Consider the following 26,769-nt stretch of genomic DNA (forward strand, 5'->3'; position numbering starts at 1 on the left):
GCTCCTTTATCAAATATTAATTGACCATATATGTCTGGGTTAATGTCTGGATTCTCTAGTCTGTTCCATTGGTCTGTGGCTCTGCTCTTGTGCCAGTACCAAATTGTCTTGATTACTATGGCTTTATAGTAGAGCTTGAAGTTGGGGAGTGAGATCCCCCCTACTTTATTCTTCTTTCTCAGGATTGCTTTGGCTATTCGGGGTCTTTGGTGTTTCCATATGAATTTTTGAATTATTTGTTCCAGTTCATTGAAGAATGTTGCTGGTAGTTTCATAGGGATTGCATCAAATCTGTATATTGCTTTGGGCAGGATGGCCATTTTGACGATATTAATTCTTCCTAGCCACGAGCATGGGATGAGTTTCCATCTGTTAGTGTCCCCTTTAATTTCTCTTAAGAGTGACTTGTAGTTTTCAGAGTATAAGTCTTTCACTTCTTTGGTTAGGTTTATTCCTAGGTATTTTATTTTTTTTGATGCAATTGTGAATGGAGTTGTTTTCCTGATTTCTCTTTCTGTTGGTTCATTGTTAGTATATAGGAAAGCCACAGATTTCTGTGTGTTGATTTTGTATCCTGCAACTTTGCTGTATTCCGATATCAGTTCTAGTAGTTTTGGGGTGGAGTCTTTAGGGTTTTTTATGTACAGTATCATGTCATCTGCAAATAGTGACAGTTTAACTTCTTCTTTACCAATCTGGATTCCTTGTATTTCTTTATTTTGTCTGATTGCCGTGGCTAGGACCTCCAGTACTATGTTAAATAACAGTGGAGAGAGTGGGCATCCCTGTCTAGTTCCCGATCTCAGAGGAAATGCTTTCAGCTTCTCGCTGTTCAGTATGATGTTGGCTGTGGGTTTATCATAGATGGCCTTTATTATGTTGAGGTACTTGCCCTCTATTCCCATTTTGCTGAGAGTTTTTAACATGAATGGATGTTGAACTTTGTCAAATGCTTTTTCAGCATCTATTGAGATGATCATGTGGTTTTTGTCTTTCTTTTTGTTGATGTGGTGGATGATGTTGATGGACTTTCGAATGTTGTACCATCCTTGCATCCCTGGAATGAATCCCACTTGGTCATGGTGTATGATCCTTTTGATGTATTTTTGAATTCGGTTTGCTAATATTTTGTTGAGTATTTTTGCATCTACGTTCATCAGGGATATTGGTCTGTAGTTTTCTTTTTTGGTGGGGTCTTTGCCTGGTTTTGGTATTAGGGTGATGTTAGCTTCATAGAATGAGTTTGGGAGTATCCCCTCCTCCTCTATTTTTTGGAAAACTTTAAAGAGAATGGGTATTATGTCTTCCCTGTATGTCTGATAAAATTCCGAGGTAAATCCATCTGGCCCGGGGGTTTTGTTCTTTGGTAGTTTTTTGATTACCTCTTCAATTTCGTTGCTGGTAATTGGTCTGTTTAGATTTTCTGTTTCTTCCTGGGTCAATCTTGGAAGGTTATATTTTTCTAGGAAGTTGTCCATTTCTCCTAGGTTTCCCAGCTTGTTAGCATATAGGTTTTCATAGTATTCTCCAATAATTCTTTGCATTTCCGTGGGGTCCGTCGTGATTTTTCCTTTCTCGTTTCTGATACTGTTGATTTGTGTTGACTCTCTTTTCTTCTTAATAAGTCTGGCTAGAGGCTTATCTATTTTGTTTATTTTCTCGAAGAACCAGCTCTTGGTTTCATTGATTTTTGCTATTGTTTTATTCTTCTCAATTTTATTTATTTCTTCTCTGATCTTTATTATGTCCCTCCTTCTGCTGACCTTAGGCCTCATCTGTTCTTCTTTTTCCAATTTCGATAATTGTGACATTAGACCATTCATTTGGGATTGCTCTTCCTTTTTTAAATATGCTTGGATTGCTATATACTTTCCTCTTAAGACTGCTTTTGCTGTGTCCCACAGAAGTTGGGGCTTAGTGTTGTTGTTGTCATTTGTTTCCATATATTGCTCGATCTCCATTTTGATTTGGTCATTGATCCATTGATTATTTAGGAGCGTGTTGTTAAGCCTCCATGTGTTTGTGAGCCTCTTTGCTTTCTTTGTACAGTTTATTTCTAGTTTTATGCCTTTGTGGTCTGAAAAGTTGGTTGGTAGGATTTCAATCTTTTGGAATTTTCTGAGGCTCTTTTTGTGGCCTAGTATGTGGTCTATTCTGGAGAATGTTCCATGTGCACTTGAGAAGAATGTATATCCCGCTGCTTTTGGATGTAGAGTTCTATAGATGTCTATTAGGTCCATCTGCTCTACTGTGTTGTTCAGTGCTTCCGTGTCCTTACTTATTTTCTGCCCAGTGGATCTATCCTTTGGGGTGAGTGGTGTGTTGAAGTCTCCTAGAATGAATGCATTGCAGTCTATATCCCCCTTTAGTTCTGTTAGTATTTGTTTCACATATGCTGGTCCTCCTGTGTTGGGTGCATATATATTTAGAATGGTTATATCCTCTTGTTTGACTGAGCCCTTTATCATTATGTAGTGTCCTTCTTTATCTCTTGTTACTTTCTTTGTTTTGAAGTCTATTTTGTCTGATATTAGTACTGCAACCCCTGCTTTCTTCTCACTGTTGTTTGCTTGAAATATGTTTTTCCATCCCGTGACTTTTAATCTGTACATGTCTTTGGGTTTGAGGTGAGTTTCTTGTAAGCAGCATATAGATGGGTCTTGCTTTTTTATCCATTCTGTTACTCTGTGTCTTTTGATTGGTGCATTCAACCCATTAACATTTAGGGTGACTATTGAAAGATATGTACTTATTGCCATTGCAGGCTTTAAATTCGTGGTTACCAAAGTTCAAGGTTAGCCTCTTTAGTATCTTACTGCCTAACTTAGCTCGCTTATTGAGCTGTTATATACACTGTCTGGAGATTCTTTTCTTCTCTCCCTTCTTGTTCCTCCTCCTTGATTCTTCATATGTTGGGTGTTTTGTGCTGTGCTTCTTCTAGGAGTGCTCCCATCTAGAGCAGTCCCTGTAAGATGTTCTGTAGAGGTGGTTTGTGGAAAGCAAATTCCCTCAGCTTTTGTTTGTCTGGGAATTGTTTAATCCCACCGTCATATATAAATGATAGTCGTGCTGGATACAGTATCCTTGGTTCAAGGCCGTTCTGTTTCATTGTATTAAATATATCATGCCATTCTCTTCTGGCCTGTAGGGTTTCTGTTGAGAAATCTGACGTTAGCCTGATGGGTTTCCCTTTATAGTTGACCTTTTTCTCTCTAGCTGCCTTTAACACTCTTTCCTTGTCCTTGATCTTTGCCATTTTAATTATTATGTGTCTTGGTGTTGCCCTTCTTGGATCCTTTCTGTTGGGGGTTCTGTGTATTTCCGTGGTCTGTTTGATTACTTCCTCCCCCAGTGTGGGGAAGTTTTCAGCAATCATTTCTTCTAAGATACTTTCCATCTCTTTGCCTCTCTCTTCTTCTTCTGGGACCCCTATAATACGGATATTGTTCCTTTTAGATTGGTCACACAGTTCTCTTAATATTGTTTCATTCCTGGAGATCCTTTTGTCTCTCTCTATGTCAGCTTCTATGCGTTCCTGTTCTCTGATTTCAATTCCATCAATGGCCTCTTGCATTCTATCCATTCTGCTTATAAACCCTTCCAGAGTTTGTTTCATTTCTGCGATCTCCTTTCTGGCATCTGTGATCTCTTTCCGGACTTCATCCCATTTTTCTTGCGTATTTCTCTGCATCTCTGTCAGCATGTTTATGATTCTTATTTTGAATTCTTTGTCAGGAAGACTGGTTAGGTCTGTCTCCTTCTCTGGTGTTGTCTCTGTGATCTTTGTCTGCCTGTAGCTTTGCCTTTTCATGGTGATAGGAATAGTTTGCAGAGCTGGGACGAGTGACGGCTGGAAGGACTTCCCTTCTTGTTGGTTTGTGGCCCTCCTCTCCTGGGAGAACAGCGGCCTCTAGTGGCTTGTGCTGCGCAGCTGCGCGCAGACAGGGTTTCTGCTTCCTGCCCGGCTGCTATGGAGTTAATCTCCGCTGTTGCTGTGGGCGTGGCCTGGCTCGGGCAGCTGCTCCAAAATGGTGGAGTCGCGTTGGAGCAGGAGCTGCTGGGAGGCTATTTATCTCCGTAAGGGGCCTCCCTGCTCCCTGCAGCCCAGGGGTTAGGGTGCCCAGAGGTCCTGGATTCCCTACCTCTGGATTAAGTGACCCGCCCTGCCCCTTTAAGACTTCCAAAAAGCACCCGCCAAAACAAAACAACGACCACAAAAAAAAACAAGAAAAAAAAAATTTTTTTTAATTAAAAAAAAAAATAATAAAAAATTTTTAATTAAAAAAAAAAAGGTGGTCGTTCGTTTTTCTTTATTCTCCGGTGCCAGCCTCAGGCCTCTGCTCACCGGTCTTGCTGCTCTGTTTCCCTAGTATTGGGGTCCCTATCCCTTTAAGACTTCCAAAAAGCGCTCGCCAAAACAAAGCAGCAAAAAAGCAAAAAAAAAAAAAATGGTCGCGCGCTTTTCTTATGTCCTCTGTCGCCCAGCCTCCAGTGCCTGCTCACTGTTCTTGCTGCCCTGTTTTCCCAGTATCGAGGGCCCTGCACTCTGGCCCCGATGGCTGGGGCTGGGTGTTTGGCAGCCCTGGGCTCCGTCTCCCTCCCGCTCTGCCTGCTCTTCTCCCGCCGGGAGCTGGGGGGAGGGGCGCTCGGCTCCCGCGGGGCCGGGGCTTGTATCTCACCCCCTTCGCGCGGCGCTGGGTTCTCTCATTTGTGGATGTGGTCTGGATATTGTCCTGTGTCCTCTGGTCTTTATTCTAGGAAGGGTTGTCTTTGTTATATTTTCATAGATATATGCTGTTTTGGGAGGAGATTTCCGCTGCTCTACTCACGCCGCCATCTTCCGCCCCTGTCCGAAAGGAGACAATCTTAAGAGGCTTTAAAGAGTAAGGACTGTGTCACCCCTCAAGAAACATATTTAAAAGGACAGCAGACTTCTTTATGGCTACAGTGGAACCTAGAACACAGTGGAATAATATCATCAAACTGTTGAGAGAAGAATCTGTCAACCTAGACCTGTGTATTCAGCAAAAACTACTTCTCAAGCATGTAGGTGAAGTAAGACATTTACAGATAAACAAAAAAATTTCAGGAGTTTACTGCTGAAAGATTTGCATGCCTCCTAAATCAAGAGTTTATAACTCTTGGCATGGCAGTCTAGTGAAGCCTGTGGAGCCCTTCTCAGAATAACATTTTTAAATGCATGAAAGAAGATAGGATTACAAAGGAAACCAATAACTTTGAAATATTTAAAAATAAAAAATGTTTTAAAGGTGATATCATAGCATATAATAACAATATGTACTATTTTATTAGCTCATTAAATAACTAAATCCAGTGGCGGGTCTAGTAAGCACCCTGATTCCAAAGTAAACAGCCCTGGTGGAAGGCTGCATCTCACAGGGCAGAGCCAGGACAAATGAGTTTGGTACCAAGCATGTACGAAGTAATTTGCACCAGAGAAACATGCCCTGTAGCAGAACAGACTGTGCTGTCGGCAACTTTGATTTTCTTTTGACTCGTGAGTTATTTAGGATATTTGTGAACAAGTTCCTTGAGGGCTTTTTTTTCTTTCGTGGGGCCATTTTTCTTGTCCGTGTATCATTTTGCTACTGTATGATATGAAAATGAAAGCTGTGGAGTTCTCTTTTATCACGGAGGAACTGGGTTTAGAAGGAAAGTGACTTTCCTCGTGGACAATCTGAGTTAGAGGCATGGATGCAGCCTCCAGTGGGAAATGGTGAGAAGGGAAAGTTGGAACCACAGGTGGACGTGAATGGTTGGGAGACGGAATGGTGAACTGGGAATTGTTTTGAGAGAAGGAACAGAAGCCGCGGGTAGGAGTAGGTGCGAACATCTGTATGTTTCCCAGAGGGAGCTGAGATGGGCACAGGAGGCAGAGGGTCTGCATACTGAGTCCTGCCATGCGGCCACAGGGAAACCAAGACAAACGTGGAAAGAAAAGGAAATGAAAGTAGGATAAAGTAGGAGTGTTACTCCATGAAGCTGGAGGAATTTTGGGTGGTGCAGGTCTGTGGTCTGAAAGGCTTTTGAAAGATGGGGTTGATAGATTTATTTCATTCTGTGCAGCTTAGACTGTTTTTTTGCTCCAATTTTTGCAACAGTTCTTTCTCTAGACATATTGTGAATCCTGGCTTCTTAGTGGTAAGTTGATACCACTGTAGCTATTGGGTGCGCCTGTCATAAGTTTTGTGAAATAACATGATTAATTGGCTTTCAAGTTTACATTCTAGAGGGATTTGTTTCACTATCTAAAAAGTCACATTACCATTTGCTTCTGAACCCAAAATGAAGATCTGAGGAAAATTCTTGATTTTAGGAAGGGAAAGGACTTTTTAATCTTAGAGGATAAAGTTTGAAGAACTGATTTATTCCAGGCCTCTGGGGCAGTGGCCCCAATCGCCTGGAAGGTCTTTGATTCTAATGATGCTGTTTTCCTGGTTGTTTGTTATCCCCTTACATTGCCCCCACCAGCAGGAAGTTCTTTCTCATTTCTGATTTCATCTCTTGCCTTATTTAGGCTGTGTGGGAAGTGGAGGAAAGATTGAGTTGGCGTCCTTGTAACAATTCGCTGGTTGAAAAGTTAAGCCTTCTCTCTGAGCAATGTCATGCCTTTCACGTTCATTTGGGCTTTCCTTTCACAGCTACTTAATTATATATCACTCTTCTCTGACCCTCTTCAAAGTCTTCACATTCTGTGTAAACTGTGGACTTTGAATAACAATACTGGCAAATTAAATGGGACAGAGGTTTCATGAGATGTGGCAATTTCACGGCTAACTAGATTCATGACCCTGTTTCTCACAGGAGTAGTGAGAAAATAAACCTGCAGAATCACTGAGCTGGCAGAGCATGCAGCATAATCCTCACTGGTAGCTGGAACTGAGCAAAGACCGTTCAAACCAAGACCCGGCTGTTTCGGAGCAGGGATGTGCTCCGCTCCCCTGGGTCGCCCAGTAGACTGGACCAGGCGTCTGCGGGGAAGAGGCCCTCGGCATCTAGACTTTGAAAAGTCTCCCCCAAGTTATTCTTTTGGGGCCTCCCTCCTTTGAGCTGGTGCCAGGACTTCTATATCAGAGGGGCAGGGAAGTCTGCTCCTTCTTGGGGAACACTGGGAGAAACTGGATATTTGGGAACAAGAATCCAGTGTCCCACTGTGGACATACTGGTATCCTAGTCAGCTTGGCTGCCACCACAAAATGCCATACACGTAGGCATTGCTTAGGGGAGTGCTGGTGGGCAATCAGGGACCTGGTTTTCGTGGGTCTGTATAGCCAGGTGAGGGAGGTAGGGTTCATCTAGTGGGGGTGTTGAGGACGGCTTCAGTGGGGGCAGGGCTGAATGCCATCATCTGGGCAGTGGAACAGGAGAGTGTGGGCAAGGAACGAATGAATGGAGATGTGAGGAAGAACTGACCCAACTGTGGCACTCTCGGGCCCACTGACCTGTTCCTTGAGCCCAGAAAGCGATGGTCCTAATGGTGGACATTCTGAACGCACCAAAGGAAGGTCTGGAGCTCAGGGTTTAAAATGCCGCACATGACGAGTTGCTGAGAGTTCTGGCAGCATATCCTTATGAGCGGTGACAATTCAGACTGATGCTGAAACGACTTGGGGGAGGTTGTGTATCTGTTGAGGAGAAAGAATCTGGTGCCAGGAAGGTGTTTTGAGAGATGGAACATTGGGTGTAGAAGGAAAGAGAGAGGTTTTAGAGGAATTGTGAGGAAGGATGAGTGAGACCTGGCCTCAAAGACGCTTGGGAGGACGGTAGTCAAAGCTTTCTACCAGGGTCGGGGCTGGGATGCAAGGAGAAGGGAGGCTGGGCGGCGTCACGAAAGGAGGAGATTTGGGACATGGGAAAATGACTGTATATAATATTTGTCCATAGGGACTGTGTTTGTAAGATGTATGTGCGCTGAAGAAAGAGTATGTGTGACATGCTGGGCCACAGTGGGCCAGGGCTGGCCTGGGCAAGGAGTGGCACTCAGAGGCAGTGTGCTGGACTGAGTGTGGGGAGGAAGGGCAGCGGGAGTCTGCTCAGAGCCGTAGCAGAGAAGGCAGACGGTGGGGTGACCTGGGAGAGCCCCTAGCAGAGAAGGCAGATGGTGGGGTGACCTGGGAGAGCCCCATCTTTCTCAGAAGGAGTGTTTTCAACCCTCTGTGATTTTTAAAATCACCCAGCCAGGCCACTCAGGGTAGAGGAGGCACCTGGTGGAGGACCCTTCAGAAAACACATTCCTTCTCCGGGGGGCCTTCCCGAGCAGGGCAGAAGGAGCCCCTCAGGAGGGCCAGGTGGCCTGTCAGATGGCTGCGGGCCATGAACTTGTACATGAAAAGTGCACCTCATTGTGACCCGCTCATGTCTGTGTGCTGCGTTCTAGAAGCAGTGCTTCTTCAGGGTGGAGGAGCGATCGCTGTTCCGGTCGTGCTCGCAAGGTGTCCCAAGCCTCTGACCTTCCTGCTCCACTTGTCCTTCCAGGTGCTGCTGTCGGGACTCATCGGCGTTGTCTCCTGGAAGAGGCCCCTCTCCCTCGTGGTAAGTCACACCTACAGGGGCTGTGGGTCAGGGCTCTGCCTGCGGAGGGGTGAGCGCTGTAAGGCAGCGGCAAAGAGAACTCTGGCTGTTTTGCAGAAAGTGGGAAGCAGGCCTTTATAAAACACCCTCACAATGCAGATGGGCGCCTGAGTGCTAGCCACTCTGCAGCTTGCTTGCGCCTGAGCGTGCCCCTCGCGTGTCAGATGCTCACGGGCCATCCTCTTTGTTCTGTCTGGGTGCCCTCCTAGGAGGGCATGCCAGGAACAGAGGCATTTTAATCAGTAGAAATGCAGGTGCTTTCTTTAGATGTATAAACATGCCTGTGCGTACACACATGCCTCCATGTGATCACACAAACAATACATATTTTATCAGAGTTGAAGAAGTGTGACCTTTTTGTTTGTTTTGGAGACTGTGAAACTCTGAGGGCCTGAGGAGGGTATTTATTGAACAGCAGAGTGAAGCTGGAAACTGGCCGCTCTCTCGTGTTGCTGGGGCGTTGTGCTGGGAGGCACAGGCCACGTGGGAGGTGGAGAGAGGATGATGGGTTTTTTTTTCCCACCTGAAAAGAACCCCAAGCACATTTGTGTGTATTGATTGGCGCGCGTGTTCTTCTCAGTGTATGCATTAATATATTTATGTGTCCATGTTAGAGCTAGAGGAAGAGGTTTTCCCGGTTATGATGGTTAATGGACAAGATGGTGTGGCCTTTTTCTTCTTTTGTAGTAATCAATTATTTAAGATCTCTTCTTTAAGTGAGTAGACTTGAAGATAATGACATGTACTAAATATTAATGGAAATAGAAAAAAAAAATCCACAAATCCGTCTGTTGTCTTCCTTTAAGCATGACATCCCGAGAAGATATTGGACAGGGATAAATGCACTGGGACCTCCTCCTCTACAATATATCTAGAAATTTCCTTTTTAAAAAATGGTTTTATACTGAAAATTTCAAATATGCCCAGAAGTAGAGAGACTAGGATAATGAACCCACCCTGTGCCACCATCCATCCCCAATAGATATCAACGTTGGCCCAGCTTGTTTCATCCATGGCCCTTGCTGGATTGCTTTAAAGTAAATCCCAGCTGGTATACCAAGAAGCTGTCTTCAGTGCAGATGGAAATGGTGGCAGATAGATCAGCTGCAGGGCTGGGGGTCCTTTGGCTGTGCTGTGGGTGGCTTTTGGGTTCCCTTCAGGGTCCTGGGGACAGCCTATTCCATTCCTCCTCACCTGTCCCCACTGTTCAGACAGAGGAAGCCCACTGATGCCCCCAAACAGAGAAAGGCTGCCCTCCTTTGGGTGGGACGGAGAGAAGCGGCACCCCTCACCAGCCAGCCTCCGCGCCTGGCCCCAGAACGGAAATTCTCACGGGGCTGGGCATTTTACTGTGCAGGATGCACATGCTTATAGCTGGAGAGAAGTCAGGACCCCTTGTGGGGGTGGCCCGGGTGTGTCCTGGAGGAGCCAGAGCAGTGCGGTGGGGTCTCAGGGCCTTACCCTGGAAGAAAGGACACAACACTAGCTGGAGCTGCTAGGGAGCACTCGTAGAGCTTTCAGAATGCCTGCTCACCAGCCGAGTGTAGGACCAGCTGCTCTCCAGGCAGGGGTCAGCATCACCTCCCCTTGATCTCCCCCCAACTCCAGGGAGAAGAGCTTCACTGACTGCTTTCCTTCCTGGAAGGTCAGGGGTTGGTTAGGGAAATACTTGCAGCTATAATGAACCCCAGGCTTCCAGTGGCTTAACACATACAAGCTTGCCTCCTGCGCCTGCCCTGGGTGGGCATTCCAGGGGGCTGCTCCCCTCCACGGGTGATTTGGACACCCTGGTTGCTTCCGACTGGGCTCCTACCATTCCCTGGGCCTGTGGACTCCTCTCCATTCCATTGAAAGGGCAAAGAGAATGGAAAAGGAACACCTGCTTCTTAACTTCCTTGGCCTCAGAGGGACACTCACTGCTTGCACGACAAACCGATGGGGAGAGCTTGTCACAGGGTCTGGTGTATCTCCTTGGGAAGGAAGCTGGAAAAGGTGGTCCCTGCCTGGACAGGCACTTCCCAGGTGGGGCGCCATGCTGTGAAGGGGAAGGCAGGAATTTGGGTGGATATTGGTTGTCTCTACTGTAAAAACATTCTTCGGCCTGTGTTGTCCAGAACAGTGCAATCTTGATTCACAGCAAAAACTCACTTTCTGAGCCATGAGCATTGATACAGCCTTGACATAAGCTTTTATTTTAATGGGATTAAAAGCATTCACAATAGTGATAAATGGGAGGAGAACCCACAATATACAGATGCATTAGGCTTCTCCAGAAACCATCACCCGTAGGATGTGTGTACTTACACACACTCACACACACACACACACCACACACACACACACACACACACACACACACACACACACACACACACACACGGCTGGCCAAGCCCAAAATCTGATGTTGGAGCTGGAGTCTGAAGCTAGAGTCAGAATTCCTCTTCTGTGGGGAGGTCAGTCTTTTTCCCCTTTGGCCTTCATCTGATTAGATGGGGCCCACCATGTTATGGAGGGCAATCTGCTTTACTCAGAGCCTACTGACGTAGATGTTAATCGCATCTAAAAAATACCTTCTCACCCACATCTAAATGAGTGTTTGAGTGAATATCTGGCTACTGTGGCCTCAGCAACTTGATGCATACAAGTAACCATCACAACAGAATTCTATCAATATGAACAAAAATGTTCTATTCAAAATAGTACCAATGGAAACAGTACAAACAATGGTAGTAACTGTTCATTGTATGTGACCTGAGTACCCTTATGCTCATAACAGTGCTGACAAAAGGAGCTTTTCCTATTTACTAGACGGGGAGGGCCCCAAGGTCTGTGAGTAATGAGCTAGATCTTGAACCCAAAGTTCTCCTAGCTCCAAAAGCCTCCACCCTTCCATTAGTCCACGCAGATATAATATTAATGCTGTTAGTAGAAACCATGTGTTGGACACTGTTTTTATCCCCATTTTCCAGAGAAGAAAAAGGAAGGCTTAGAAAGATAAGCACTTTGCCTGGGGTCTTACAGCTAGAATGGCATGAAGTCTTGACTTAAATGGTTCTTTTATCCCAGGCTCCTGCTTCTATCCTCTACTCTAATGATATATTTACATCTTCCTCAAGGTGTAAAACTGAAAAAAACACAGTTGAGTATTCTGGTTCATTTCCAGGGGGACACCCTGCCCCCCACCCCAAGCTAATGGCCACCAGAGTGAGCTGCCCTCTCTGAAGGGAGTGCGTCTGTCTCTCTGAGCCATTGAAAGAGGCAATGTTGGCTGCTGCTCCAGGGCCTGCATAGCCATGCCTGATGCCCTGCAGGGGTTCTGGGTGAGGACAGGAAGGAATGGGCCACACTGATGCCAGGACTTTGGTGCTATCATTGGTCTGTTGGCAATATCTTTCCTCTGAAGGACTGGTGAGTATGGGGCTGCCACGATCTTTCCATCACTCTGTTCTTCTCAGACAGGAGGGGGGTCAACTTCTTTCCCAGGGTGACTGAGGTGCTGTAGGGGAGCCTCTGTTAGGAAGAGGAGGAGGGTGTAGGCAGTAGCCTGTCCAAGAAGAGGAGGGAGGGGGCAGGAGGCAGGGAAAATACTTCCAGAAAAATACTGTGATGTTTTTGCCAGAGCAGTTTATGAGAGCCTTTCTAAATGCTAAAACCAGTGAGCTATGTCAGGAGAGAATATGTATTTTCGTGTTACTGTGGTCATTTGTTTTATATGTGCTCAGTGCCTCTTATGATTGAGATAATTGTCTTCCTTCCATTAAACTGTAAGTGGTTCTGCATTATGCTGGATGCCAATTAGGACTCAGATATATAGCTGTGATTCAATAATGTTTTGAAAGATTCAGTGAGACACAGTGTGACTGCTTACATATCAATAATGGAAATAGTCACACACATAATCACAGGTCGTGTAATTTTTTTGAAGAACTTGGGTGAAGTGGTACTGAACTGGCCACTAGATTATTTGGAGTAAGTAATACCATTGAGAGATTCATAACTACTAATAAACATTTTTCAGAACATAGTTTTATAAATAACAAATTACTCACAGTTTATTTTGTACAGTTTTTAAAAAGGCCAAGTAAATCTATTTTTAAAAGCACCAGTCTGTAGGAATATGAGTACCGTATAGATCCAGTGATACACTGGGGACTGTTTGTACCTTATGGAATGGTGTTTGAGGAGTCTGGCTTTTTGGGTTACTCAGATGGGGTTTACTTTAATTGCTCAGTCTTATCAGCCCAGATGGGAATGTGTATCAGTAAGAGAAGCAGAGCCTCTAGGAGCCGACAGCAAACATCTCTTCGGATGCTGTTGTGCCTGCACTGTCCACTGAGTGACCACGCCTGCCTGGCGTTTGCTAGTGATCAGTGCTGCCACCTGGCCCCTGCCACCCTGCGATCCTGTAGCCCTCATTGCATGTAGTTTGATGGTAGCACAGCCCTCCCTGCTGTAATTTCAGACCTACAGAGAAGACTCACCACAGAGCTCCTCAGGGATGCTGGGCAGATTTATCGCTCATAGCTGTGGCAACAGGTGTGTTTCCCAGGGCCTTGGGGCTGGTGGAGCAGGTGTTCTGGGACCAGTGCCCTCTCTCTTTCCCTCTGCCTAAGCCATCATATCCCTTCCTCTGTGGTATACCAAGGATCCTAAAAGTTCTCATCACAAGAAAAAAATTTGCCTCACGGTGTGGTGATGGATATTGACTTATTGTGATAATCATTTTGCAATACATACATATATTAAATCAGTGTGTTGTACACCTGCAACTAATAATGTTCTATGTCAGTTGTATACCAAATAAGAAAATTAAAAATTGCCAAAAGTTTTTCAAAACTAAATGAAAAGTATACATTCAAAGATCCAAGAAGCTCAATGCATGTGAAGAACAGGAAGTGTGAAGAAAACACACCGATGTGTTGTGTGATTTGTAACATATGTGTAAGAAAGTTGTATGAAAAAAATAGTATAAAGGTGAAGGTAGAAGTGTACCATGTAATTACATGTGAAGGAATAAAATCACTTGAAGGTGAATTGTGGTAAGTTCAGAGGTATGGTAGATACCTTAAAGCAGCCACTAAAAGAAAAAAATAGAGTTGGCTAATAAGCCAGCAAACAAATAAATGGAGTCATAAAAAATACCCAATTAGCCAAAAGAAGGCAGAAAAAAAAAAAAGGGAAGGGAAAGAAGAATGGATGAGACAGAAAGAAAGCAAATAACAACATTTCATCACCCATTTGTATTTCTTCTGTGAATTGCTTGTTTGTATCTTTCAGCTGTTTTCCCGTAAGACTGCATTTCATTGATTTGTGGGATTTCTTTGTATAGCAATTCTTTTCTGTCTTCAGTGGCTAGTAGTTTATCACTGTCTGTTGTCTCTTTCTTTTTATTTTTACTGAAGTGTCTTTTGAAAAAAAACAGAATTGTTAACTTTTTATTCCACAGAATCTGTTGTATTTTTTTCTTCTGTTTTTTCTAGGGTTTCATTCTTGTATTTAAAGATTTCTCTTGCTTCACAATTTTGAAAGTATTTCCTACGTATTTCTAGGCTACTTACAGTTTTAGTTTTATGTTTAGGTGATTGATCTAAAACTTATTTTTGTATATGGTATGAAGTACAGCCTACACTTTATCTTTTCCAAAACGGATAGCCATTTCTGCAACACCATTTTGAATATTCAGTATTTATTCTTACTTTTGAAATGTTCTACCTGTTCCCCACTGCTGTGGACATGGGCCTGTTTACTAATCTCCATTCTGTTCATGAATCTATTAGCCCATTTCTAAGCCAGTATTACAGTGTTTTAATTACTCTATAATAATTCACTTTTTTTTTTCATAGTTTTCTTGGCTATTTCTGTGCATTTTCTCTTTGTTAAGTTTTAGAATCAGTTTGTAAAATTCTATATGATGGTGATTTGATTTTGTTTCTAATTACATGATTTTAGAAATTAATTTCTGAACAAATGATGTCTTTATTATTGAGAGATGGGAATGTATTTTCTATTATCATTTCTGGAAGGATATTGTGTATTGATCTTATATCTGGTTACAGCACAGCAAAATGAACTGTTGTACTAGATCTAATTATTTGCCTATCGGATATTTCAAGAGAAATTTTCCGGGGAAATATCTTCCATTAAGTTTTTTGATTGTATCTTTCCTCATTTCTCTGTCTTCTTGAATTTCTCCTGCTTTCTACCTCCTAAATCAATGCCAAAGAAAATTAACATTTTAAAATATTTTCCTTCTCTTTTTCTTCACTGTCTGGGATATTTCTTCAGTTTTATTTTTCTAGATAAATTTAGACCTCAGCCATCTCCATTCTACTGTTTGACCCTCCTGTCAAATGTTTCATTTTGACAGACAGCCGTGTTATTTTCAAAGAACTCTCTGTTGTTCCCTAATTGCTTCTTTTTTCCAGCAGTATGTTCACAGTTTACAAAGCACTCCTTTCGTGGGTGCAGTGTCCTTCAAGGATATTAATTAGAATTTTATTCATCAGATTTCCTCACTCCCCTGTATTCTGGCCTCTTGATCTCTCGACTCATCTGTGTCTTTATCCATGATACTTGCTTCCCTCAGATACCCGCCCAGCCTTGGCTGTGGTGCTCATGCTCACAAAGAAGGTCTGTGCTGGTGAGTGGAGGTAATTGGCATCCTCTGTTTTCTTTGCAGGGTGGGCTGCAGCAGTCCACGGTCCCCTGCCTCCACCTGAGCAGGCCTTCCCCAGAACTCAAAGGCTGCCGTGCGGATGGAGAAAGTGCGGCGGGTGGGGGGGTTCCTGTCCACTAGCAGGATCTCCGTCAGGCTTCCTGGGAGGTGAGGCAGGCTCAGGAAGGACCGCGTGCGTTTATTTTCTGCAGGCAAGGCTGCCTTTCCCCTCCCTCTCTCCAACTAGTGTCCGCCGTGAAGGGTCACAGGTGTACCTCAGGCCCCGCTTGTCCTGGGCAGGTGATGAGGATGGTGACCGTACTGACAAGGACAGCAGGAGTCGCTGACATTTGCTGATCATTTTCTGTGTTCCAGACCCTCCTCTAGGCACCTTTGCATCAAGCGTGGGCAGCAAGGTGTAGCCGTGCCTGGGATTTTGCCGCTGCTCAGAGGCGGAGCCCAGGTTTAAACCCAGACAGTGTGTTGCAGAGCCTTAACCTCTTAACCTCTGGCCAGTGTTTCCTCGTCCATCCTGCATATCAGAACCCCTTGAGGCACTTTAAAAAATATTACTCCAGATCCAATGTATCATTTCCCTCTAGCTTGCGTACTAACAAGCATGCATGTAAAACACACCACCTGCCGGCCCCCTTTCCAGTATTCTCACCACTTAGCTCCCACGATGTCCCAGCAGGGCACCTCTGTTATCATCCGCCTGGAAGGAGGGAACCGAGGCAGAGGACAGGCGTTGATGAGAGGGGGGTTGAACAGTGGGCCTTGAAATTTAACAACAGCAAAAATGCCCTCTTTCTCTGGCTTTCTGTGGCATAGATTCAGCTTCCCTGGTGCCTCAGTTGAAGAGTTACTACAGCGCAACATCAAACTAAAGGAAATACTTTTATGTCCAATTCATTATTACATGGCTTCTGTTGCATTAGAAATTGCTGAACAGAGGAAGTTTTTTTTTCTTTCACATTTTCTTTTCTCAAAAAAGAGACCTTCTGTAGTTCTGCCTTCATTCCAGCGGGCATGTAGGTGGTTCTTAAGCTGCAGGGGAGCGTTCGAGCCCTGATGAACCCAAGTATGTGGCTCAAGGAGCCATGGTTAGCTCTCCTGCTATGCTGGGCACTGGCCAGAACGTTTCCAGTCCTTTGGAGCTGAATTCATTGGGGCTGTCCCAGGAGTGGTAGTAATAATTAGTTCAAACTTTAGAGAAAACAGCCCTATGTATTTATGCTTAACTATAAATGACTGATTCTAATCACAGTGTCAGTTTTACTGGAAACCTGCAGACAGCTGAAGAAAAAAAAGTACCTTTGATTGCCTCTCCATTCATCTTGGATTCTATGATTTTTGTTTTTCTAAACTGCAATATTTAATGAAACATGCAAACGCCAAGGAATTGAAGTGTATGATGAATGAACTTCAACCTGGATGAGGGTGGGTTTATTTTCCCCGTCTCTTCATTGCTATGCTGATCATTTTCCAATGTAAGAAAGCTTAAAATCTATGCTGCATATATTAACTTCTTTTTTAAAGTGTCTTTAAATTCCTTTACTAACAGAAATGCTTCCTGCTGTGCCTATCAGAAATTCAGTCCTGGTCTCACCACAGATTCACATGTTGGGCATGTGGTTGTTGGGGGAAAAAGCATGAACCACTTTAACCTTTTATGTGAGTTATAGAAAGCCTATAGGGCTTTCTTTCAAGCTCATGAATTCAACTCAAATATAATTTTAATGTGCTATTTAAAAATATAGGCAAGTTAAAGGTTAACATATTTAATGTAAATGTATTTGGAGTCATTATTTATTCAGGAAATTCGTTATAAATTCACTTTGGGGGTTTCTTACAGTCAAGATCATGACCTCTCTTCAAGAGAATGTATTTGGCGTGATCACATTAAAGATGAAGCCTTCATTTGATAAGTGCCAGAAGGAGAAGGCAGGAGGGAGAATGTGCATGTATTTGTGCAGGTCCTTGAGACAGTGCAGAATTGTCATCTGCTAATAAAGCAGCTTAAGTATCTAAAACCCCTTATCTTATTGATGAAAGTAGACTAATACTCCTGTTTTAAATTTACTAAATTAAATTTCATCAGGGGAAGATAGTCTAACTAGAAAACTGATACTGACAACAGACTAATTAAAGTATAGCACAGGAAACCACCTGGAGTCAAGTGAAACTCAGAATGGACACTGATAAAATACCCATTTTTATTAAAACATGACAAGATTTATATTTGCTTAAGTCACTTCTAAGTGTAAATTCTTTTATTTTAATCCATGAGGCACATTTTTACTCGAAGATGTAATAGAACTTGGATGGGAGGATTATAAACAAGGTAGACAAGATACCTAATAAGGTAGTTGCATGCTTTAAAGAGTAATAAATTAAACAGATCATCTTGCATTGTACCTGGAAACAATTTCAGTAGAATTTTCTGAGTTGATGCTTCTAAACAACTGTTGAGAATCTGCTCAGAAAGAGTGAATTATTCCCGTAGCCCAGTCTGGGGACTCTCACACTCTCTGGGAAGGACAGAGACCAGAGAGCCATGAGGTCTGTTGGAACAGTGCTGAGGGTGTGGGGCTGTCTTTGGGAGCTTAGGAGCCTTGGGGAGCATACACACCTCCATGCTGCAGATGTCCCAGCACGTGCCTCTGAGGGGAGGCCTGGACTCTTTCAGTGTAACTGTCTACATATGGTTTCAGTGGCTTACTTGTAATCCATGTCCACTGGTTAATGTGCTGTAGGGTGAGGTGCATGGAGCTGGACCCCCAACCCTGATAAATTTCTTGATTATGATAAACCACTTAAGTATCCCCAGGTGTGGGCATCAGTAAAGTTTAAGGATGTTTCCAGAAGAGAAGAGTTTGCCCCACTGCTGGTCACTGAGGCTTGGCTGCATGTTTCCTGGTGCAGTTCAGTAGATGATCTTTTTGTGTATAACCCCAGGCTGATTCTGACTCATAGACTGTTTCTTATACTGTCCTGGATGTGTAAATGATATGGTCAGCACATAGTTCTCAAAACTGTCATGTGATAAGGCTCAGCACCTATGGTGCCACAATAGTCCTCCAGATAATTAAAATTCACTGTGCAAGATGCTGCACTGTTTATGAGTTGGAAACAAAGATGCACAAGGTGTGGTGTTGCCATCAAGAAGTTCAGGTTCTAGATGAGGAAATGGTAGAGGCTGGAAAAATATAAATAGCAATAAAATATTAAAGTAATCATATAAGGCAGTTGATTATTAAAATGTAATAAACCAAGAAATGAATTATATATAGTTTTTATTTAGAAAGATGAAGATGATGCTTCCCTGGAGTTTTTTGTAAATCAGCCCGTAGCAGCCCTGCAAGACAAGTATTCACTATTACAAGTGATCATCCCTTTTGAAAGCAACATGTAATTGGCCACGTATGCAGAGTAGTTATTACCAAAGCTTGAGTAGAGAAATCTAGGTCTGTCTGCTTTCAGAGGGCCTCCTCTTTTCACCGTGACATGCTACTCCCATGAGGATGTGGGGAAAATGGAAGTTCCAATGGCCAGGATCCTCACCTAACCCTAAACTACTTGATGATGTAACTGGCCTACTGCTAGGTGAATGCATCCACACCCGTTGGCAATGAGCTGTTATTGACTGAGTCACTATTAAAAGAGCTCTGCCCAGTGCTCTGGGTGGAGACAGAGACAAAGGTGGATTACAGACCTGAGGACTGCTGGATGCACACGTGGTCCTAGTACTCTACCTATTGCCAGGAGAATAAAGCCAGGTATAAACCCTTTTACCCCAAGAAGGTTCCATAGTCATTTATCCATCTCACTGAAAGTATAGTGAACCTGCCCGGGGCTGAAACCTCAGGCAAGACAGAGGTTTAGACTGATTCAGACCACATCTTACAGTTAGAATAAGATTCAACCTGTATATTGGATGAGTGGAATCTGGGCAGGTGGATTAGAGAGTGGAATCCTTGCTGGCAGCAGAACAAATAAAATCCAAGAAGCCAGAGAAGTACAAGGTTCAAGGGTCCAGAAGTAAATCCAACTGTAGAAACTTTTGGGAGAATGGGATGGCAGTGGTTGAGCCACCAACTGGTGCTTGAATCTTCTCTCCAGCTTTCAAAGTTGTCCTCAGACTTTTCTCGAGCACTTCCGGTTTCAGGAGATGGGTGACTACCCCACACAGCCCTACCTGCCTCTGGAGTAGCTTCTTAGTGTTTCCTGGTGATACTTCAGTAACTGGTTCTTTGATCCCAAGGGGCCATACAGACTTGTTTTACCCCAGCACTGACCTAACCACCTGATGCCTATGGTCTGGAAAAGAGAGACTTAGCTGTTAGGGTTGGAGGACCTTCTGTCTCCTGGTCCAGGTGGTTTAAGCAGGGTGTTCTGGTTGGCCATACCACCAGGGAGGAGGTGCAGGGTGATCCCTCAACTGAGAGTGGAAGGGGTGATGGCCAGTGATATGCTTACTGTATTTTGCTAGGTTGGGAATAACTCCTTGTATTAATGATGAGCCTTGCAAATTTTATAACCTTTTGTTTATAGAGATATGTCAAAGCATCTGTAGTTCACAGGAAATGAAGAGTCACCTATACAGTCTGTTCTTGAAAAAACTTGCCTGATGTCCACCTTAGAAATTCCTGCCACCTCTAAAACGGTCTTCTTTCCTAATGGACTTCCTTTGCTCTGTGGTCTTCATGGACTTCTGATAGGAAAAGTCATTATGGAAAAAAAGTCTAATATGCTGAGGTAGCTCTAATGTAAGAAAAGTAATAAATGAAGTGTCACTAGATTCAGAATGCATATTCTTTCAGAAAGAAGGCAATTACTGTTATAAAGATAGAACATTAGAAAAATTATTGCGGCTGAGAAGTATGTGGAATGTCTGTCTATGGCCCAGTTAATTTTAAAAGTATTACCAAGCATACAAATCATAAGAATAAAATGCTGAATGATACTAATTGAAAGTGAATTTAATATGCAATTCCGAGGAACTGTCTCTACTTATCCAACTTTAAAAAAATTTTTAACTTATAGGCTATTAGTTATCATATTTTCTTTCAAATGTTCAACCTCTTTTAATGAAGAATATTACTTGTGGACCTTATCTTTGATTCCTGAATAATTCTGTGCTGTACTATAATGGTAATATTGGAACATCTATATTTTACCTTGATTTTTATGTGTATTGAATCAAAGTGCTGTAGTTTCAACTTTTAATGAAACACAAAAATTCTGATTAGGAATGAAAAGACTCAAAGGTTGTTTTGCTATTCACTTTGTGTGATTCAACAGTTGACTGAGAACTGATGGAAATTGATTGCATCATGGAATCATGATAGAAATAAATTGTATGGACAGTATTATTTAATGATTGATTGAAGTTTTTAAAATCAGTTATACTGATTGTTTGCAGATTGACTTCAGGAGGAAGAAATAAATGACCTGCCTTTCTTGTATTGGTAGTATTGTTATCATACACAGTTTTGAAGGGTCTTTTTTCTCCCCCCACATGTGAGTACTAGATGTGTATTACAGAAAATCTGGAAAAGGTGGGGAAGTAATAACTGAAATGAAAACACCTACAGGGTTCTGCGCCTGCCCACAGCCACTGTTGATGTAGTCTTTTTTACAAATAGCTTTTTACTCCATAATCCATATTTCACATGTTCCACTACAGCTCTGTTTTGTCAATCTCTCATTTTCTCTATTAGCTCTGTTTGGATTTTATGTTCTTAAGTACGCTAGTGTTCATTATTTGTGGATTACATAATTTACTAATATAAGCAGTCTTGCCCCAACTGAATGTTTTATTGTATTGAATTCTGCTTTGTCTAAAATTAGAACACCACCTTCATTTGCCTTTTATTCAAATTTGCCTGATATCTTTATCTGTCATTTCTACTTTAATGTCTCCACATTTTCTTTCAGTATGTCTCTGTTACAAATCAACTGCTAAACCTAGAAAAACTATTTATTGTGAGATGTCCTCCATATGTGTGAATTATTTTAGTTATTTTTACATCTTTCTGTTTTCACATTTTCCATTGCTACTTCTGACTTATATTCTAAAAATGCTACATTCAGTGTGCTTTACTTTATGGCAAACATTTTAAAGGTAGGCAGCTAGTTTTTTATTCTGATGGTAGTTACATTTAAAATGAATTTCGTTTCCTCAGTTGTAAAGTAGAAACATTAATAAAATTAAGATTTTATTAAACATGAATATGACACATACAGTAGAATGTATATAAATTATGAAATGTAGGTTTGAAGTAACAATGGAGACCTCCCACTGATCAACTTAATTTACCACACAACTTAATTTATCAACATAAATTACCCACATTGGGGCTATCTGGGGCCTTTCCCTATCTCATCTCCTTCTCTTCAGAGCTACAATAATTTGGATACACAGTATAAAAAGATATATATTGTGACATCAAAAACAAAATGTGGGGGGTGGGAGTAAAAGGGCAAAGTGTTTGTATGTAGTTGAAGTTAAGTTGTTAGCATATTAAACTATTATAAAATGTATTATGTAAGCCTTACGACAACCACAAAGCAAAAACAAAATTGTAGGTCCAAAAAGCGATAAAGAGAGGGGGCTCAATAAGATGGCATTAGTAAGTCCTCACCTGTGAATAATTACTTTAATTGTACACAGATTAAATTCTCCAATTAAAAGTCATGAAATGTACAAATGGAAAAAAAGGCAAAATCCAACTATACGTTGCCTGCAGGAAACTCACTTCAGGTTTAAAAATACATGCAGGCTGAAAGTGAAGGGATGGAAAATGATATTCCACGCAAATGGAAACCAAAAGACAGAAATAGCTGTACTTACATCAGACAAAATAGATTATAAGTCAAAAACTGTGACAAGAATCAAAGAAGGTTGTTATATAAATAAAGGGGTTAACTCATTAAGTGCATATAACAATTGTAATTATATGCCTACCATATCTATATATCTATAGATACATATAGACATAGATATATCTAACACCTTAAAGAGAGACATAGATAATAACTCAATAGTAGTATAGACTTCAGTACCCCACTTTGAAAAGTGGATAGATCAAAATCAATAAAGAAACATTGGATTTGAACTGTACTTTAGACCAAATGGACCTAACATATACAGAACATTCCATTCAACAGCAGCAGAATACACATTCTTAAGTACACACTGAATATTCTCCAGGATAGATCATACATACAGTCATGAAACAAGTCTTATTAGTCATGAAACAAGTTTTAGAAAATGGAAATCACACCAAATATCTTTTCTGACTACAGTGGTATGAAACTAGAAATCAATAATGGAGAAAAACTGGAAAATTCATAACTATGTGGGAATTAACACATTCCTGAACACCCAGTGGGTCCAAGAAGAGCTCCAAAAGGAAATTTAAAAAAAATATTCAAACAAATCAAAGTAGAAAAACAACATAATAAAACTTATGGTATACAGCTAAAGCAGTTCTAAGAGGAAAGTTTATAGTGATAATGGCCTATGTGAAGAAAAAAGGAAGATCTTGAATAAACAACCTGACTTTATATGAGAAGGAACTAGAAAATAATATAGTAAACCCACAACACAGAAGGAAGGAAATTAAAAAGATCAGGGCAGAAATAGATAAATAAAGACAAAAAATAGAAAAGATAATGAAATCTTACAGCTGACTTTTTGACTAAACAAAATTGACAAACTTTTAGCTAGACAAAATAAGAAAAAATGAGAATAAAGTTAGAAATGAAGAGGAGACATTATAGCTGATACAATGGAAATATAGAGGATCATATGAAAAACTAAACATCAACCAATTAGTCTAGAAGCAATGGATAAATTCCTAGAAACATACAACCTAACAAGACTGAATCATGAAGAAACACAAAATCTGAACAATAACAAATAAGGAGATTGAATCAATTATGATCAACCACCAGTAATCGTAGTATAAATCTGTTCAGGCTCCTGGACCTGATTCCAATGTGTGTGTGTGGGAGAAGGACTTCCCACACATAACACCAAGAAGTTCTCAAACACCAGCAGGGTGTCTGAGAACTCAATTCTAGTGCTATCTGCCCAGAGACAGCACCAGATTCCCCAAGTTAAAACACATCATCTTACAAGACTGCCCTCCACCCCCAACTCCAGATGCTGGTCAGAAACCCCAGGCAGTTACCTATGTTTCTGACCTACCAGCTACAGATTGCAGGTTCCAAATGACCTTCACTTTAGGTTTGAATAATTTGTTAGAGTGGCTCACAGAACTCAGGAAAATACTTACTTACATTGACCAGGTTAATAAAGGATACTGTATTGGATATAAGTTAACAGCCAGAAAGAGAGACATAGGGCAAAGTCTTTGTGGAGCTTGGGGCCTGGCTTGTTGGCAAGTGAAGGCATTCTGGTTTCCCAAGTGCAGAAGCTCTCTCTTCAACAGAGAAGCAGGATCCAAGAGAGTGATAAGCTCTTCTCTTTGGTTTTTGTGAGGGCTTCATTGCATAGTCAGGATTGACTAAGTCATTGGCCATTGGCTGATTCAACCTCCAGCCCCTGCTCTTGGGTGGGGGTCCAAAAGTCTCTCATTAACATGACAATGTTCATTTTACATTTAAGACTCTGCAGTGTTTTCAGGAACTGTGGATGAAGACCAAATATACCTCGAAAATACATATTTGGTTATCTGAATGACAAAGTACATATTATGACTCATTATATTGCACCTCCCAACAAAGAAAAGCCCTTGGTTTCACTCACAAATCCTATCAGACATTTAAAGAAGAATTAATACTATTCTTCCCCAAATTCTTCCAAAAAATTGAAGAGGAGACGACACGGCTGGAAGTCTAGCATTACCCTGATACTAAAGCCAGATAAAGACACTATAAGGAAAGAAAACTACATGCCAATATCACTGAAGAATGTAGTTGTAAAAATTCTTAATGGAATATTAGCAAACCAAATTCAGTGGCACATTGAAAGGATCATGCACCATGATCAAATGGGGTTTATCCCTGGAATGCAAGGATGGGTCAATGTAAGCAGATCAAAGTGGGATAGACCACATTAAAAGAATGAAGCCTAAATCATATGATCACCTCAATAGATACAGAAAAAACATTTGACAAAATTCAGTATCCTTTCATGATAAAAACTTACAATAAATTGGTTATAGAAAGAATATATAAGGAAGACTATATATGACAAGCCCACAGCTAACACCATACTCAATGGTGAAAAGCTGAAATATTTTCCTCTAAGATCAGGAACAAGGAAAGCAAAGGGTGTCCACTCTCACCACTTCTATTCAGCATAGGACTGGAAGTCAGCCATAGCAATTAGTCAAGAAAAAGAAACAAAAGACATCCAAATCAGGAAGGAAGAAGTAAAATTGTATCTGTTTGCAGATAACTTGATCTTATATATAGAATACTCCAAGGCCTCCACCAAAACACTATTAGAATTAATAAACAAATTCAGTGAACTTTCAAGGTGCAAGATCAACATGTAAAAATTAGTTACATCTGTATACACTAATGATAAACTATTTGAAAAAGAAACAAAATGATCCCATTTACAATAACATCAAAAACAATATACTTAGGATGTGAAAGAATTGTACACTGAAAACTATAAAGAAGACATAAGTAAATGGGAAAAAATACCTTGTGTTCATTGGAAGAATAAGTACTGTTAAAACAGCCATACTACCCAAAGCCATCTATAGATTCAGAGCAATTCCTATCAAAATTCCAATGGCATTTTTCAGAGAAATAGAAAAAAATACCCTAAAATTCATATCGAACCACAAAGACCCCAAATAGCAAAAGCAGTTCTGAGCAAAAAAGAAAAGCTGGAGGCATCACACTTCCTGATTTCAGAGTATATTATGAAGCTATAGTAATCAAAACTGTATTCTATTTGCATAAAAGCAGACACATAGACCTATGGAACAGAATTGAGAGCCCAGAAATAGACCCATGCATATCTAGTCAACTAATTTAACAAAGGAGCTAAGAATATTCAAAGGGGAAAAATAGTCTCTTCAATAAATGATTTGGGAAAATCATGTATTCACTTGCAAAATAATAAGGAAATTGAACCCTTATAATACTAAAAAAATTAACTCAAAATGGACTAAGGACTTAAATATGATACTTGAAATCTTAAAATTCCTAAACAAATATGTAGAAAGAAGTCATTGGTCTTGGCAATGCTTTTGTTTTTCTGTATATGACATCAAAAGCACAAGCAACAAAACCAAAAATCAAGAAGTGAAACTATAGCAAATAAAAATGCTTCTGTAAGCTAACATCACCCTAATACCAAAACCAGGCAAAGACCCCACCAAAAAAGAAAACTACAGACCAATATCCCTGATGAACGTAGATGCAAAAATACTCAACAAAATATTAGCAAACCGAATTCAAAAATACATCAAAAGGATCATACACCATGACCAAGTGGGATTCATCCCAGGGATGCAAGGATGGTACAACATTCAAAAGTCCATCAACATCATCCACCATATCAACAAAAAGAAAGACAAAAACCGCATGATAATCTCCATAGATGCTGAAAAGCATTCAATAAAATTCAACATCCATTCATGATAAAAACTCTCAGCAAAATGGGTATAGAGGGCAAGTACCTCAACATAATAAAGGCCATCTATGATAAACCCACAGCCAACATCATACTGAACAGCGAGAAGCTGAAAGCATTTCCTCTGAGATCGGGAACTAGACAGGGATGCCCACTCTCTCCACTGTTATTTAACATAGTACTGGAGGTCCTAGCCACGGCAATCAGACAAAATAAAGAAATACAAGGAATCCAGATTGGTAAAGAAGAAGTTAAACTGTCACTATTTGCAGATGACATGATACTGTACATAAAAAACTCTAAAGACTCCACCCCAAAACTACTAGAACTGATATCGGAATACAGCAAAGTTGCAGGATACAAAATCAACACACAGAAATCTGTGGCTTTCCTATATACTAACAATGAACCAACAGAAAGAGAAATCAGGAAAACAACTCCATTCACAATTGCATCAAAAAAAATAAAATACCTAGGAATAAACCTAACCAAAGAAGTGAAAGACTTATACTCTGAAAACTACAAGTCACTCTTAAGAGAAATTAAAGGGGACACTAACAGATGGAAACTCATCCCATGCTCGTGGCTAGGAAGAATTAATATCGTCAAAATGGCCATCCTGCCCAAAGCAATATACAGATTTGATGCAATCCCTATGAAACTACCAGCAACATTCTTCAATGAACTGGAACAAATAATTCAAAAATTCATATGGAAACACCAAAGACCCCGAATAGCCAAAGCAATCCTGAGAAAGAAGAATAAAGTAGGGGGGATCTCACTCCCCAACTTCAAGCTCTACTATAAAGCCATAGTAATCAAGACAATTTGGTACTGGCACAAGAGCAGAGCCACAGACCAATGGAACAGACTAGAGAATCCAGACATTAACCCA

At 41.4% G+C, this 26,769-nt stretch overlaps 1 protein-coding gene across 2 annotated transcripts in view; it reads left to right on the forward strand.

The window, feature by feature from the left end:
* The window catches only part of ENTREP2 (endosomal transmembrane epsin interactor 2), a 459,718-nt gene that overhangs the window by 195,105 nt on the left and 237,844 nt on the right, over positions 1–26,769 (forward strand). For both annotated transcript variants that reach the window (XM_036878703.2, XM_036878702.2), the window contains exon 2: positions 8,497–8,553. In XM_036878703.2, coding sequence (XP_036734598.1) covers positions 8,497–8,553 — 57 coding nt within the window. The remainder of the gene's footprint in view (positions 1–8,496; positions 8,554–26,769) is intronic.

Source organism: Manis pentadactyla, chromosome 18 (assembly GCF_030020395.1).
Source record: "Manis pentadactyla isolate mManPen7 chromosome 18, mManPen7.hap1, whole genome shotgun sequence".
NCBI lineage: Eukaryota > Metazoa > Chordata > Mammalia > Pholidota > Manidae > Manis > Manis pentadactyla.